The following is a 12,454-nucleotide window of genomic DNA, read 5'->3' on the forward strand; positions in this document are numbered from 1 at the left end:
ACCCTTTCGTCTGAACATCAGGGCTCATGTCACTTGTTATTCGGTCTTCCAGGGGCACCAGAAGGAGTCATTTCCTGAGGGTAGGCTCTGTGCAATCGGAGTCCAGGGTTGTCTTCGCCGGGAGCTGGCCGGGGGGCGCTGAGCAGGTCCCTCCGCCTGGAGCGTGAGAAACAAGGGGCAGAAGGTCTCGGGGAGACTTGGGGCGTCTTACTGGCTGGTGAGGCCCGTTCCAGTCTGGTCGCAGGGGTCAGTGGGAGTTGGGGCCAAGAAACGGAGAAGAATTGGGGGCCAAAAGACAGACCACTCTGGTCCGCCCCGAAAAGAAGCCTCGGATACTCGCCCTGAAGTGGCCCGCACGCCTTCGTTCCAGTAACCTCAGCGTGGGGATCCCCTTAGCCCCATTCCCGAGCCCGGCCGCCCAGCCTGCGCGGTTGGCCTTGGGGGACACTTCGGAAAGACCCGGTGAGTCCGACTCCCCAGTGCCAGGGCCAGGAGTCCCTCCCCCGCCCCACCTCCCGGCGCGGTGGCGCAGCTCGCGGCTGCAAGGCGCGGGGCGGCACGGCACGGGGAGGGGCGGGGGTCCGAGCCCCCGGGCCGGGAGCGGGTAGGCGTGCGGGTCGCGGCGGGTCGCGGCCCCCTCCGGGGCGGGCCTTCGCGGCCCGCCCCCGACCTCCGTCGAGCCCCCCCGCCTGACGTCAGGGGGGAGGGGGCGGAGAGCCGCGGCCGCGGCGGAGAAAGAGCCGGCGCCCGCCGCGGTAGCGCGGGGAGCCCGAGCCCAGGGGCGCCGAGCCGAGCCGGGCCGAGGGGCGGTGGCAGAGGGGCAGCGGAGCTGGGCGGGCGGGCGCGCGCGGGCGGCGGCGGCGCGCGGGCAGGGGCGGACCGTGGTCGGAGCCGAACGCGAGGGCGGCGCCCAGGGATTCAAGCCGCGAAGAAGAGGTGAGTGAGGCCGGGTTTGCTTGGGATCGGAGCCAGGGGGCTCCGGGGTCGCCGCTTTGTCCCCCGACTCGGGCGGGGGACGCCGCACGCGCGAGGGACGGGGTCTGGGGGCTCAGGGAGGGGCGGCGGCGGGGACAGCTGTCCGCCCGAGCGCCTTTCTGCGCCCCCCGCGGGCTGCTTGGCGGGGGCTGGGGAGCGGGGAGAGCGGCGCCCGCCGCCACAGGGTCCGGAGGCGCGGACTGGTCAGGGGCAGCGGGGCTCAGGGAGCGGGGGTCCCTCGTGCAGTCCGGTCCGCGGCCGGGATCTTCTCCAGGCCCCCGAACTGCCCCTGGCTCCCCCACCCCCGACGGAAAGTTTGGGGCGGGCTTGGACGGAGGCCGATGTTGTGGGATCGGATTTCCCTGCCGCGGCCCCCCGGCCGCGCGCCCGCTCCGCTGGGGAGGCGGGCTGTCCTGGAAAGCCAGGCTCCTGAGCCGCGCCGCCCAGTCCCCGGCTGGAGCGCTAGCCCTGCAGCCGCGGGGGCGCCGTCCGCGGCCCGCCGCTCTGGGTGGGCAAGGGTGGGGGTCGCGCCGCCAGGAGCCCGCACCCCTCTACACACCCCCACCTCCGGGGCTGCTCCGGGGAGGAGCTGTGGCGGCAGAGCCTTGGAGCGCGCCGCGGGGTCCGGCCCGGGCCTGGGGTAAGGGGCCGAGGGAGGGCTGGGGGTGTGTTGGGGGACGGGGGTGGTGGTGAACGCATCTCCTGCGCCCCCCCCCCGCCCTTCCCGCGCTGGGTTACTGGGCCGACAGGGGGCGTCCGCAGGCCGGGCTCCGCCACGCTCCCAGCGCCGCCGCTTTGTTTGCCTTCAAATCCCCGAAGCTGGGGGAGGGGAGAATCCGGGGGGGCGGGGGGGACCCGGGACGGGGTCTTGGCGGGGACCCTTTGTTTTGGGGTGAGCATAGACCCAGCTTCTTTGTCTCTGTCCCCGGCATTGGAGGGCTGGAGCAGTGGAAATTAATCCAGATGGCCTGCCCTGGCCGGGGTCCTGGGGGCGCGATCTCTGAGTTGGGAAGGTTCGTCAAGACCCCGGGAGAGCGCAGCAGGCGCCGGCCCTGCTCGGGGCGCCCTCCGCGGTCCAGGAGGAACCCCCCTGGCGCTCCCCACCGGGTCCTCACTTCCCCCCAGCCCCCGCCTGAACGCGCTGCCGGGAGATCCCTGATGAGACCGGAGCCGGCTCCGTTGTTCCGCCGCCCCTCAGCCCTAGGGCTGGTGTCTCCTAGGATCCTGTGCGAGGAACAGGATGAGGCCCCGGTCATTTCCACGCCCATCCCACCCACTTCCTGCCTTCCTTCTTGGGCAACAAAGGGGCCTCGGGAAGCGGGGCCCCTCCAGCTCCCGGACCCACTTCAGCCCTGTGATGTGGAACGGGGTTTGGGGCTCTGCCCGGCCATTGTCTGCGCTGGGGGAGGCGAGAGGCTGGGGCCGGGACCCCCGCAGGCCTGATGCGCCGAGTCCTCCCTGGGGGTCTTTTCCAACCTCCTGCCCCACCGCATGCTTATCACCCTGCTGAGGGGTTTGCGTCTCAGAATTAGGTCTTGGAGCTGGCTGGAGCCCCAGTAGGGCCAGGTCCTGCCTCCAGAGGTTATTTTAAGAAATCTTTCGAATCTATCAGGCCTGAGGCGGGGAGGGGGGTCCCCTTTTTATTTTCTTAAACAACTTCCTGTTGAAGAGAAGGAGTCGGGGAGGGCCCGGAGGTTGTCCGAGTGTCCAAGTGTCCGCTCTTGCAGCTGACTTAGCTCTCTCCCTCCCCCCAGGGAGACCCCATGGTCCCTTTGGAGGCTGTAGAGGCTGAGGCCAGGTGTCGGAGGGGACTAGGTCTCTGCTCCAAGGCCTGGGGCACGGGGGAGTCCTGGGGAGGATGGATCTGGTCTTCTGTCCTGTCGGTGCCTCCTGGTACGGCTTGTGTGGGCCCCCTTCCGGTCTGTTTTCTCTGGCTGTGATTCTGACCCTTTCTTTTCCCCCAGCAGGGCAGCTGGCCTGGAGCTAAGCGCCAGGGCGTGTGCCATGGCCATGCACTGGGCCGTCTGGCTGCTGGCAGTGGGACTGTGGGGCCTGGGCATTGGGGCTGAGGTGTGGTGGAACCTGGTGCCCCGGAAGACGGTATCTTCTGGGGGTGAGTGCCTGGAGGGCGGGGAGCGGGAGGCCAGGAGGGACTCCTGGGGGAAGAGGGTTGCTAAGGAATTGCCCTCTAGGACGTGCCAGCCGTGTTCTGCAGTCGGGCTCAAGGCCCACTGATGTATGTGACACAGCTTACTGAGGAATGTGAGTGAGTGGCCCTAGGGACCCAGAACTGGTAGTCCAGGCCAGGACCTAGAGGATCCCTCCTGACACTTAGGACCTGGCTCAGCTGCCCCTGTTATACAAGAGAGAGTGACCATTCTGCATTACTCTCCCCATGCCTCACTTCTGGAATTATCGCGAGCACTGAGAGCCTAAAGAGAGAAACCTGGGTCAGGATGGGCATGAGGTGAAGGGTGTCACTGCCTGCACCCAAGTCTTTCCAGCTCTCTGCCCCCAGGAGCCCCCTTAGCAACCCTGATACAATAGACGTCCCTCTGCTGCCCTGACACTCTGCTGTCTGGTGGCCCTAGAGTGGGGGGGGTGCGCACGCATGCACGTGCTCACATGGGGGGACGGCAGACCTGACAGCCCTTCTGTGCTCACACACCTGTCTGCGGAGGTGATGTCAGGTGTTTGTATCATCTGTGTGCTCTGGGGGCCCAGGATGAGCTCACCTCCCACAGGCTCCTCTCCATGCTAACGAAGCCTTCCCTTGCCGGCCTGTGTCTGGGCCCGTCGTTGTCTCCAAAGAGTGAGGCTGGTTCAGAGGGACCCTGAGGACAGGTCGGCAGCTGTTCTGGGGGCTGACGTAGGAACCCTGTGACTACGCGAATACCATAGCGCACTGCTTGGCGGATGGCAACAGGGCTTCGCAGCCCTGAGGCTTCAGCGCCATCTCTGGTCCCCAGCTTCTGGTTTCCGCTGACCTCCCTGGCCTGGCCTCCCAGCCCGATTCCATCTCCTGCCGTCCCTCCTCAGCCCATAGCCGGCTGTGCTTGTATCCCTAACAGCCCGGATTTGGGTCTCACTGGAGGGAAGGGTTTCCTAAGTCAAAGGAGTGCTCACAACTTCTGTCCGTCCTACCCTACTGGATCAGGGTCCAGGGCCTGGCTGGACCGTGGTGAGGGCAGCAGGCAGCAGAGCAAAGAAGGAAGCAGCAGCTGAGGAAGCTGGGAGGGGGGAGTGCTGCTGACCCTGAGAGTGAGAGCCGTCGGTCTGATGGCTTCCTCTGACCGGAAGCTGTGGCTGAGATATCCTTCCTTCCTCCTCCCCAGCCCAGATTTGCCTCCGCCCCGGCTGGGAAAGGCCAGGGAGGCCTGGGTGGAGCTGTCAGAGCCAAAAGCCTGTTCAGAAAATGCCCTTTACTACCAGTCAGGGGGCTTGGCTGGCATCTGCCTGTGGGGTGCTAGCTCTAATGTGGGGACCAGGGGTGACCATCGCATAGAGGAGGGCTGATTTGGGGGTGGGGGGGCCTCCCAGAGTCCCAGGAAGGTCCGCTCACCCCATCCCTGCTCTTTCTGGCCTTGTCCCTGCAGAGCTGGCCACGGTGGTGCGGCGCTTCTCCCAGACGGGCATCCAGGACTTTCTGACGCTGACCTTGACCGAGCAGACCGGGCTCCTGTACGTAGGGGCCCGGGAGGCCCTGTTTGCCTTCAGCGTGGAGGCTCTGGAGCTGCAGGGAGTGGTGAGAGGTGGGGGAGCGGGAGGCACGCGGGGGTGAGAGAGGCAGGACCCGGAGGGGCTTCGCTTGGCCAGGCTGTCCCCTCGGCTCAGCTGCCCCCCACCCCATTCTCCTCGGTGAGCATGTTGCTTTCCCCGAGTCTGCAGCACTTACTGGGTCCACTGCGTTGCGGCAGCTGGGGCTTCTGACCTCTGCTGGAATAAGCTCCCAGAGAGTGGGGACCGTGTCTTCTCACTTGGCTTCCCCACGTTGCTGCCATGGGCCCTGCTAGTAGCACATGCTCAGTATGTACCTGTGACATTGCTGACGTGTCCCCTCCCTGCCCCCAGATCTCATGGGAGGCGCCAGCTGAGAAGAAGGCGGAGTGCACCCAGAAAGGGAAGAGTAACCAGGTGGGCGCTTGGGACACTGCTGGCAGGGTCAGGGGGCATGGTGCACACTCTTTCCCCAGAGCCCCCTTTCACCCAGTGCTGGTCTGGGTCCTTGTGTCCCCATGTCCGGGGCCCTCATACTTTAACTGACGCCTCTCTCTCCCCAGACGGAGTGTTTCAACTTCATCCGCTTCCTGCAGCCGTATAACGCATCCCACCTGTATGTCTGTGGTACCTACGCCTTCCAGCCCAAGTGCACCTACATTGTGAGTGCCGCTCCTCTCCCCCAGCCCCCTCGACCGATCCCCGTCGCCTTCTCATCGCCTCTTCCCTTCCCCTAGGACATGCTCACCTTCACCCTGGAGCGTGGCGAGTTCGAAGATGGCAAGGGGAAGTGTCCCTATGACCCAGTTAAGGGCCACACCGGCCTCCTTGTGGGTGAGTGGCTGTCCCACTGCAGGTTGGGGGGTTCCCCCAGGACTTGTTCCCAGTCCGGGGCTGTGTGGCCTGAGTGCAGCTGCACCTCGCTTCTGGTCCGGCTGACCCCCTGTCTCCCGTAGACGGGGAGCTGTACTCGGCCACGCTCAACAACTTCCTGGGCACGGAGCCCGTCATCCTGCGGATCATGGGGCCGCACCACGCCATGAAGACGGAGTACCTGGCCTTCTGGCTCAACGGTGAGCCCCGAGGAGCCGGCCAGCCAACCGGGCAGCCGTGGGTGGGAAGCGCCGCGAGGGCCCAGCGCCCGGGCTGACCCTCCTCCCCTTCCCGTAGAACCGCATTTCGTGGGCTCCGCCTACATCCCGGAGAGCTTGGGCAGCTTCACGGGGGACGACGACAAGGTGTACTTCTTCTTCAGCGAGCGCGCCGTGGAATACGACTGCTACGCCGAGCAGGTGGTGGCCCGCGTGGCCCGAGTCTGCAAGGTACAGACGCTCCGCGGTGGGCGGCCCCGGGAGCGCGGCGGACGGCCCTAGGAGCCCAGCGGGGCTGACCAGCAGTGTCCCCTCGCTGTCCCGCAGGGTGACGTGGGGGGCGCGCGGACGCTGCAGAGGAAGTGGACCACGTTCCTGAAGGCGCGGCTGGTGTGCTCCTCGCCTGACTGGCAGCTCTACTTCAACCAGCTGCAGGCGCTGCATACCCTGCAGGACGCCTCCTGGCACAACACCACCTTCTTCGGGGTTTTTCGGGCGCGGTGGTGAGTTGGCTGGGAGCCCTTGGGGGTGGGGAGGAGCGGGTCCGCAGGCTGGGTCTGACAGGGACAGGCCCCGGGGGACGTCCAGGCGCCTGGCCCCTTTGCAAAGCCCCCCGCGGGAGGTGGGCCGTGCTCTGTCCCCGGTGGCACTTGGAGCCGCCGTCGCGTCACGTGGGCCCGTGACCTTCTTGTGCTTGGGCCCTGCCTTCCCGCTGCATGCCCGGAGCTGTGGTCGCCCCAGGCCTGACCCTGGGGGTCCCTCCCTTGCTGTGACAGGGGTGACATGGACCTGTCAGCAGTCTGTGAGTACAAGTTGGAAGAGATCCAGAGGGTGTTCGAGGGGCCCTACAAGGAGTACCATGAGCAAGCCCAAAAGTGGGGCCGCTACACCGACCCGGTACCCAGCCCACGGCCTGGCTCGGTGAGTCATCCGGGGCAGGGGCGCGCTTGTGTCCTCCTCTCCAGTGCCCTTCCCGCCGGGCTGATGGCTCCCTCCTCTCCCCCGCCCCCAGTGCATCAACAACTGGCACCGGCGCCATGGCTACACCAGTTCCCTGGAGCTGCCCGACAACACCCTCAACTTCATCAAGAAGCACCCGCTGATGGAGGAGCAGGTGGGGCCTCGGTGGGGCCGGCCCCTGCTGGTGAAGAAAGACGCCAACTTCACCCAGCTGGTGGCCGACCGGGTCACGGGGCTCGATGGAGCCACCTGTACAGTGCTGTTCATCGGCACAGGTGGGCCCAGGGGGCGCGGCAAGGCCGCTGGGGACTGGGCAGAGGCCTGTGTGCCCCGCGCGGGGAGAGCCTCTTGCTCTTTTCTTTACACCTGTCCTCCCCCACCCCCCAACAGGAGATGGCTGGCTGCTCAAGGCCGTGAGCCTGGGGCCCTGGGTCCACCTGATTGAGGAGCTGCAGGTGTTTGACCAGGAGCCAGTGGAAAGCCTGGTCCTGTCCCGGAGCAAGGTAGTAATCAGGCCCCACCCACCACTGTCCCCAGGCCACCCCTGGTCGTGTGCTTGGCCGGTACAGGGGTGGGGAGATGCCTGAGCCACCTCGGGTAGCTTGGGGGGGGGGTCCCAGGAATGAGAGCGCTAACGGAATCCGCGCTCTGCGGGCGTTATGTTTTCTATATAGCCTGGTCCTGGCGGCCGGGTGTTATGTTTTATATACAGCCTGGTCCTGGCGGGGCTGCGTTCCCAGAACGGGGCCGTGGCAGCTGCTCCGTGCGCTCTCTTCAGGCCCCTCGGGGTTGCGCTGTGCCTCTTCTCTGCCGGTGCCACTGTTGGCCCGGCCTTGTGCTGTGTCGGTTCGTGATGCCCTCGTGATGTCGCCTTGCCGACCGGCCCTGTTGCCCTCCAGCCCTGCCCCCTGCCTCCGGCGGCTTCAGCCGTTCCCCGAAGTGCTGCTCTCACTTCTGCTCTTGCTCTGCTCTCTTCTGGCGAACCTGTGGCACCTTCACGCGCGCGCCTTTCACCACCTGTGGTGGCGGCTCAGGTTGTTTCTCCAGAACGTGGAATAATGGCAGAAACAAAGTCTGTGGTTGAAGAAACACACAAATTGGCAATCACCATTCAAACAGAGGAAAACGCCTTATGCTCTGCTGGTGCTATTGTGAGGCTGCCGGGCCCTGCGGAAGCTGAACTTCCTGCGCTATTTATGCTGTCCTGGAGTGAGTGAGTGAGTGAGTGAGTGAGTGTGTGTGTGTGTGTGTGTGTGTAGAGGTGTGTGTTTGTGTAGGGTGTGTGTGTGTAGGGGTGTGTGTGTGTAGGGGTGTGTGTGTAGGGGTGTGTGTGTGTAGGGATGTGTGTGTGTGTGTAGATGTGTGTAGGGGTGTGTGTGTGTGTGTAGGGTGTGTGTGGGGGGGTGTGTGTGTAAGGTGTGTGTGTGTAGGGGGTGTGTGTGTGTGTAGGGGGTGTGTGTAGGGTTGTGTGTGTAGGGGGTGTGTGTGTAGGGGTGTGTGTGTGTAGGGGTGTGTGTGTGTAGGGTGTGTGTGTGTGTGTGTAGGGGTGTGGGGGGTGTGTGTGTAGGGTGTGTGTGTGTGTGTAGGGGTATGTGTGTGTAGGGGTATGGGTGGGGGTGTGTGTGTGGGGGTGTGTGTGTGTAGGGGGTGTATGTGTGTAGGGGGTGTGCGTGTGTGTAGGGGTGTGTGTGTGTGTAGGGTGTGTGTGTGTAGGGTGTGTGTGTGTAGGGTGTGTCTGTGTGTGTGTAGGGGTGTGTGTGTAGGGTGTGTCTGTGTGTGTGTAGGGGTGTGTGTGTGTGTAGGGTGTGTCTGTGTGTGTGTAGGGGTGTGTGTGTAGGGGTGTGTGTGGGGGGTGTGTGTGTGTGTAGGGGTGTGTGTGTAGGAGTGTGTGTGTGTAGGGGATGTGTGTGTATAGGGGGTGTGTGTGTAGGAGTGTGTGTGTGTGTAGGGGTGTGTGTGTAGGGGTGTGTGTGTGTAGGGGGTGTGTGTGTGTAGGGTGTGTGTGTGTGTAGGGGTGTGTGTGTGTATAGGGGGGGTGTGTGTAGGGTGTGTGTGTAGGGGTGTGTGTGTGTGTAGGGGTGTGTGTGTAGGGTGTGTGTGTAGGGGTGTGTGTGTGTGTAGGGGTGTGTGTGTGTGTGAGATTACATTTCTTGGCCTCACAGGTTCGCTGTTCCTTTCTAATAAGGTCACATCTGTAAGATGCTTAGGATTGCGTTTGGCCTGTAGTAAGCCCTCCGTGCATTCTCAGTCCTCAGATTTCCCTCCTCAGGACTTGAGCGCAGCCCCCTTTCTCTTTTGGGCCCCTTGTGCCCCCTGGCAATGGTCTGAGCCGCCCCCAGGCCGTGTCCGGGCCTGGCTCACCCCCCTCCTGTGCTTCTCTGGCAGAAGCTGCTCTTTGCGGGCTCCCGCTCCCAGCTGGTCCAGCTGCCCCTGGCCGACTGCGTGAAGTACCGCTCCTGCGCTGACTGCGTGCTCGCTCGGGACCCCTACTGCGCCTGGAGCGTCAACACCAGCCGCTGCACGGCCGTGGGCGGCCACTCCGGGTGAGTGGGGCTCTGCGCGTGCTGGGACCAGCAGGGAGGGGAGGGGGGCTAGAGCTGGGACGCTGAAGGCCTCTGCTTCCCCCACCAGGTCCCTGCTGATCCAGCACGTGACAGTCTCAGACACCTCAAGCATTTGTAACTTCCGGGGCAGTAAGAAAGGTGAGCCGTTTTTTTTAGTCCCCCTCCCAGGGCGGTGGGCCTTGGGCCAGAGCTGGAGTGTCTGCATCCGCCCCCCGGCCTGGGTTTCCTGCACTGACTCTCTGCTCTGCTTTCTCTGCCGTTGCAGTCAGGCTCACGCCCAAAAACATCACGGTGGTGGCAGGCACAGACCTGGTGCTGCCCTGCCGCCTCTCCTCCAACCTCGCCCATGCCCGCTGGACCTTTGGGGGCCGGGAGCTGCCTGCAGAGCAGCCCGGCTCCTTCCTCTACGACGCCCGGCTGCAGGCCCTGGTGGTGATGGCCGCCCAGCCCCGCCACGCCGGGGCCTACCACTGCTTCTCGGAGGAGCAGGGGGCCCGGCTGGCTGCCGAAGGCTACCTGGTAGCAGTGGTGGCGGGCCCGTCAGTGACCCTGGAGGCCCGGGCCCCCCTGGAGAGCCTGGGGCTGGTGTGGCTGGCCGTGGTGGCCCTGGGGGCCGTGTGCCTTGTGCTGCTGCTGCTGGTTCTGTCCCTGCGCCGGCGGCTGCGGGAGGAGCTGGAGAAGGGCGCCAAGGCAGCCGAGAGGACCCTGGTGTACCCTCTGGAGCTGCCCAAGGAGCCCACCAGTCCCCCCTTCCGGCCCGGCCCCGAGACGGACGAGAAACTCTGGGACCCCGTGGGCTACTACTACTCGGACGGCTCCCTCAAGATCGTTCCTGGACACGCCCGGTGCCAGCCCGGCGGCGGGCCCCCCTCGCCGCCTCCTGGCATCCCCGGCCAGCCCCTGCCTTCTCCAACTCGGCTCCACCTGGGGGGTGGGCGGAACTCCAATGCCAACGGATACGTGCGCTTACAGCTGGGAGGGGAGGACCGGGGCAGCCTCGGGCACCCGCTGCCCGAGCTCGCCGACGAGCTGAGACGCAAACTGCAGCAGCGCCAGCAGCTGCCGGACTCCAACCCCGAGGAGTCCTCGGTGTGAGGGTCCCCCTCCGGCGGGGCGGCGTGGGCGGCGCGGCTCCTACTTTGCACAGGCACCAGCTACCTCAGGGACATGGCACGGGCACCTGCTCTGCCCCGGACGGACCCTGCCCGGCACCGCCCGGCCATGAGGACCTGCTCTCTCAGCACGGGCACTGCCACTTGATGTGGCTCACCGGGGCACCAGCCTCACAACAGAGGGCACCTTCCTCCTCTGTGAGGGGCTGTGAATCACAGACGCACGGGACCCCAGCAGCCAAAACCTTTCAAGGCGGAAGTTGGAGACGTGGGTGTGTTTGTGTACATACATGTGTGTCTGTGGACGTGTGCACGTATGTGTGTGTGGGTGTGTGACACAGTCTTCCTGTTTCTGTCAAGTCTTCCCTTGGCCTGGGGTCCTCCTGGTGGGTCACTGAAGCTATGAAGGGGAAGGGGTTGTATCACTTTGCCTCTCCTACCCCCGCCTGTCCCCAGTTGGGGGGCAGCCATGTACATACGGGGGTGGGCTGGGCAGGGTGCTGTGCCCCTCTGGGGGAGTCCAGGGCTCTGGGGTGGGCCTGGTCCTATTCCCAGGGCTGTGAATGTTTTCAGGGTGGGGGGGGGAGATGGAGCCTCCTGTGTGTTTGGGGGAAGGGTGGGAGGGGCCTCCCGCTTGGCCCTGGGATTCAGTGGTATTTTATACTTGTCCTCCCTGGCGGGGCTGGGAAAGGTGGTGTGGGGGGAGGGGGAGGGGGAGGGGAGGAGAGGGCGGGCATGCTGTGGACGCGGCACATCCTCTCCCAGCCCCAGGAGGAGGGCTTCTCACAGTGTAACTTATTGTGTCCCCACGTATTTATTTGTTGTAAATATTTGAGTATTTTTATATGGACAAATAAAATGGAGAAAATGAAACTTCCTGTCACGGAGATAAGACATTTGGGCCAAAACCTTCTGGGTGCCAAGAGGGAGACTCCCTGTGGGTTGAGTGGGGCTGGACTGCCCCCCTTCTCAGTCCTGGGGCAGCCTCCCTTTCCTTCAGTGGTCCCCCTCCTGCCTGTGCCCCTCTCTGGAGGGGGGACAGCCCAGGCGCCAATGTTTTCCCACAGTGGTGGTTCGGGCTGGGAGCCAGACCAGGGCCACAGCCTCTTGAGAGCCAGCCTTGGCTTCTGGCCAAAGGGAGAAGTCAGGGCATGGGGAGTAGAAGCAGGAGAGCGGGAGGGGCCTGGCTTCCCAGAACTCTGGGAAGGGGAAATGGGAGTGAGGGGGCCGAGGAGGGGAACTTCCTAGAAGCAGCTTAAGGTGGTGTGGGCTGGCTCGTGTGAGGATGGGGCTCCCAACCAACTTAAGGGAGGAAAGATGACTTCCAGCCTTTACCCTCCAGACTGTTAGCCCTGAATGCTCCAGCAACACACCATAGGGAACTTTCCCCATTGCCACCCGGTGGGCACCAAGCCCCTGGCCTATAGAAGGAGCCGTGCAGGGCCCAGATATTTGTAAGAAAAACAGGACCCCGCCTGGGTTCTATAATTCACGCCCACACACAGAGGCAGCCAGTCCTCTGTACCCTTGACCGGTCTGGGGGTGCCTGCTGTGGCTGGAATAGGCTGCTGCCCGGCGTCCTGCTGTTAAGTGAGGGCTGGCATCTGCTGACTTGAGCACGCTATGCTTCCCTCACGGTCACTAAGCCACAGCCCAGAGAATGTCTCGATACAAGAAGGTTGATTCGGTAAACGAGGTGCCCACTGTGGGGTTGAGGGTTCCAGGCCCTTTTCCCTGCCTCCCGGGCCTACGTGCAGGTGCTCCCAGCGGCAGGATAGGTCATGACTACCTGCCTCCCACGGGGTTTTAAAAAGTGAGCAGGAGGGGCGAGAGGAGGGAGGCTGTCGCGCGGCCTTTCAAGTGGTCACCGCGCCGCCGCGGTGACCCGTCTTCCTGGGCCCGCGTGGTGGGGGAAAGAAGGGGGAAAGGACGTTGGGGTGCTCCCGGCGACCCCCTGCCCTTGGGGAGCCCGGTGGGACGAAGAGAACCTGGAAGGGCGCCACATAAACGCTCCCGACCCACCCCACCCCCGCCC

The 12,454-nt window shown here is 64.6% G+C and overlaps 1 protein-coding gene and 1 long non-coding RNA gene across 9 annotated transcripts; both read left to right on the forward strand.

The window, feature by feature from the left end:
- The first annotated feature begins 322 nt into the window (after nucleotides 1-322).
- Nucleotides 323-11,292, forward strand: SEMA4C (semaphorin 4C). 4 transcript variants are annotated; one of them, XM_033401866.2, is made up of 15 exons: nucleotides 323-462; nucleotides 2,940-3,088; nucleotides 4,572-4,720; nucleotides 5,047-5,109; nucleotides 5,256-5,354; nucleotides 5,430-5,526; nucleotides 5,649-5,765; nucleotides 5,863-6,014; nucleotides 6,111-6,286; nucleotides 6,560-6,704; nucleotides 6,796-7,018; nucleotides 7,134-7,246; nucleotides 9,129-9,286; nucleotides 9,375-9,445; nucleotides 9,573-11,292. In XM_033401866.2, the coding sequence occupies exons 2-15, from the start codon at nucleotides 2,980-2,982 to the stop codon at nucleotides 10,400-10,402; spliced, it is 2,502 nt and encodes an 833-aa protein (XP_033257757.1). In that variant the 5' UTR covers nucleotides 323-462; nucleotides 2,940-2,979; the 3' UTR covers nucleotides 10,403-11,292. The 4 variants fall into 4 exon arrangements, with proteins under 4 accessions (XP_033257757.1, XP_033257758.1, XP_012391408.1 ...); XM_033401867.2 differs by having other exon boundaries at nucleotides 2,943-3,088; XM_012535954.3 differs by lacking the exon at nucleotides 323-462 and adding an exon at nucleotides 805-936.
- Nucleotides 7,253-8,835, forward strand: LOC125960890 (uncharacterized). 5 transcript variants are annotated; one of them, XR_007471014.1, is made up of 3 exons: nucleotides 7,253-7,988; nucleotides 8,330-8,359; nucleotides 8,820-8,835. It is a non-coding gene; the product is annotated as an uncharacterized LOC125960890 (long non-coding RNA). The 5 variants fall into 5 exon arrangements; XR_007471011.1 differs by lacking the exon at nucleotides 8,820-8,835 and adding an exon at nucleotides 8,692-8,725; XR_007471012.1 differs by lacking the exon at nucleotides 8,820-8,835 and adding an exon at nucleotides 8,567-8,642.
- Nucleotides 11,293-12,454: the final 1,162 nt, after the last annotated feature.

The sequence above is a fragment of the Orcinus orca genome, chromosome 13 (genome assembly GCF_937001465.1).
Source record: "Orcinus orca chromosome 13, mOrcOrc1.1, whole genome shotgun sequence".
NCBI lineage: Eukaryota > Metazoa > Chordata > Mammalia > Artiodactyla > Delphinidae > Orcinus > Orcinus orca.

Excerpts from the sequence above, each read along its gene's own strand:
- SEMA4C (XM_033401866.2), top strand. The coding sequence starts at position 2,980 with ATGGCCATGCACTGGGCCGTCTGGCTGCTGGCAGTGGGACTGTGGGGC. Across the intron at positions 6,015-6,110 it reads GCGTGGCCCGAGTCTGCAAG|GGTGACGTGGGGGGCGCGCG; the intron begins GTACAGACGCTC and ends GCTGTCCCGCAG. Across the intron at positions 9,446-9,572 it reads CTTCCGGGGCAGTAAGAAAG|TCAGGCTCACGCCCAAAAAC; the intron begins GTGAGCCGTTTT and ends CTGCCGTTGCAG.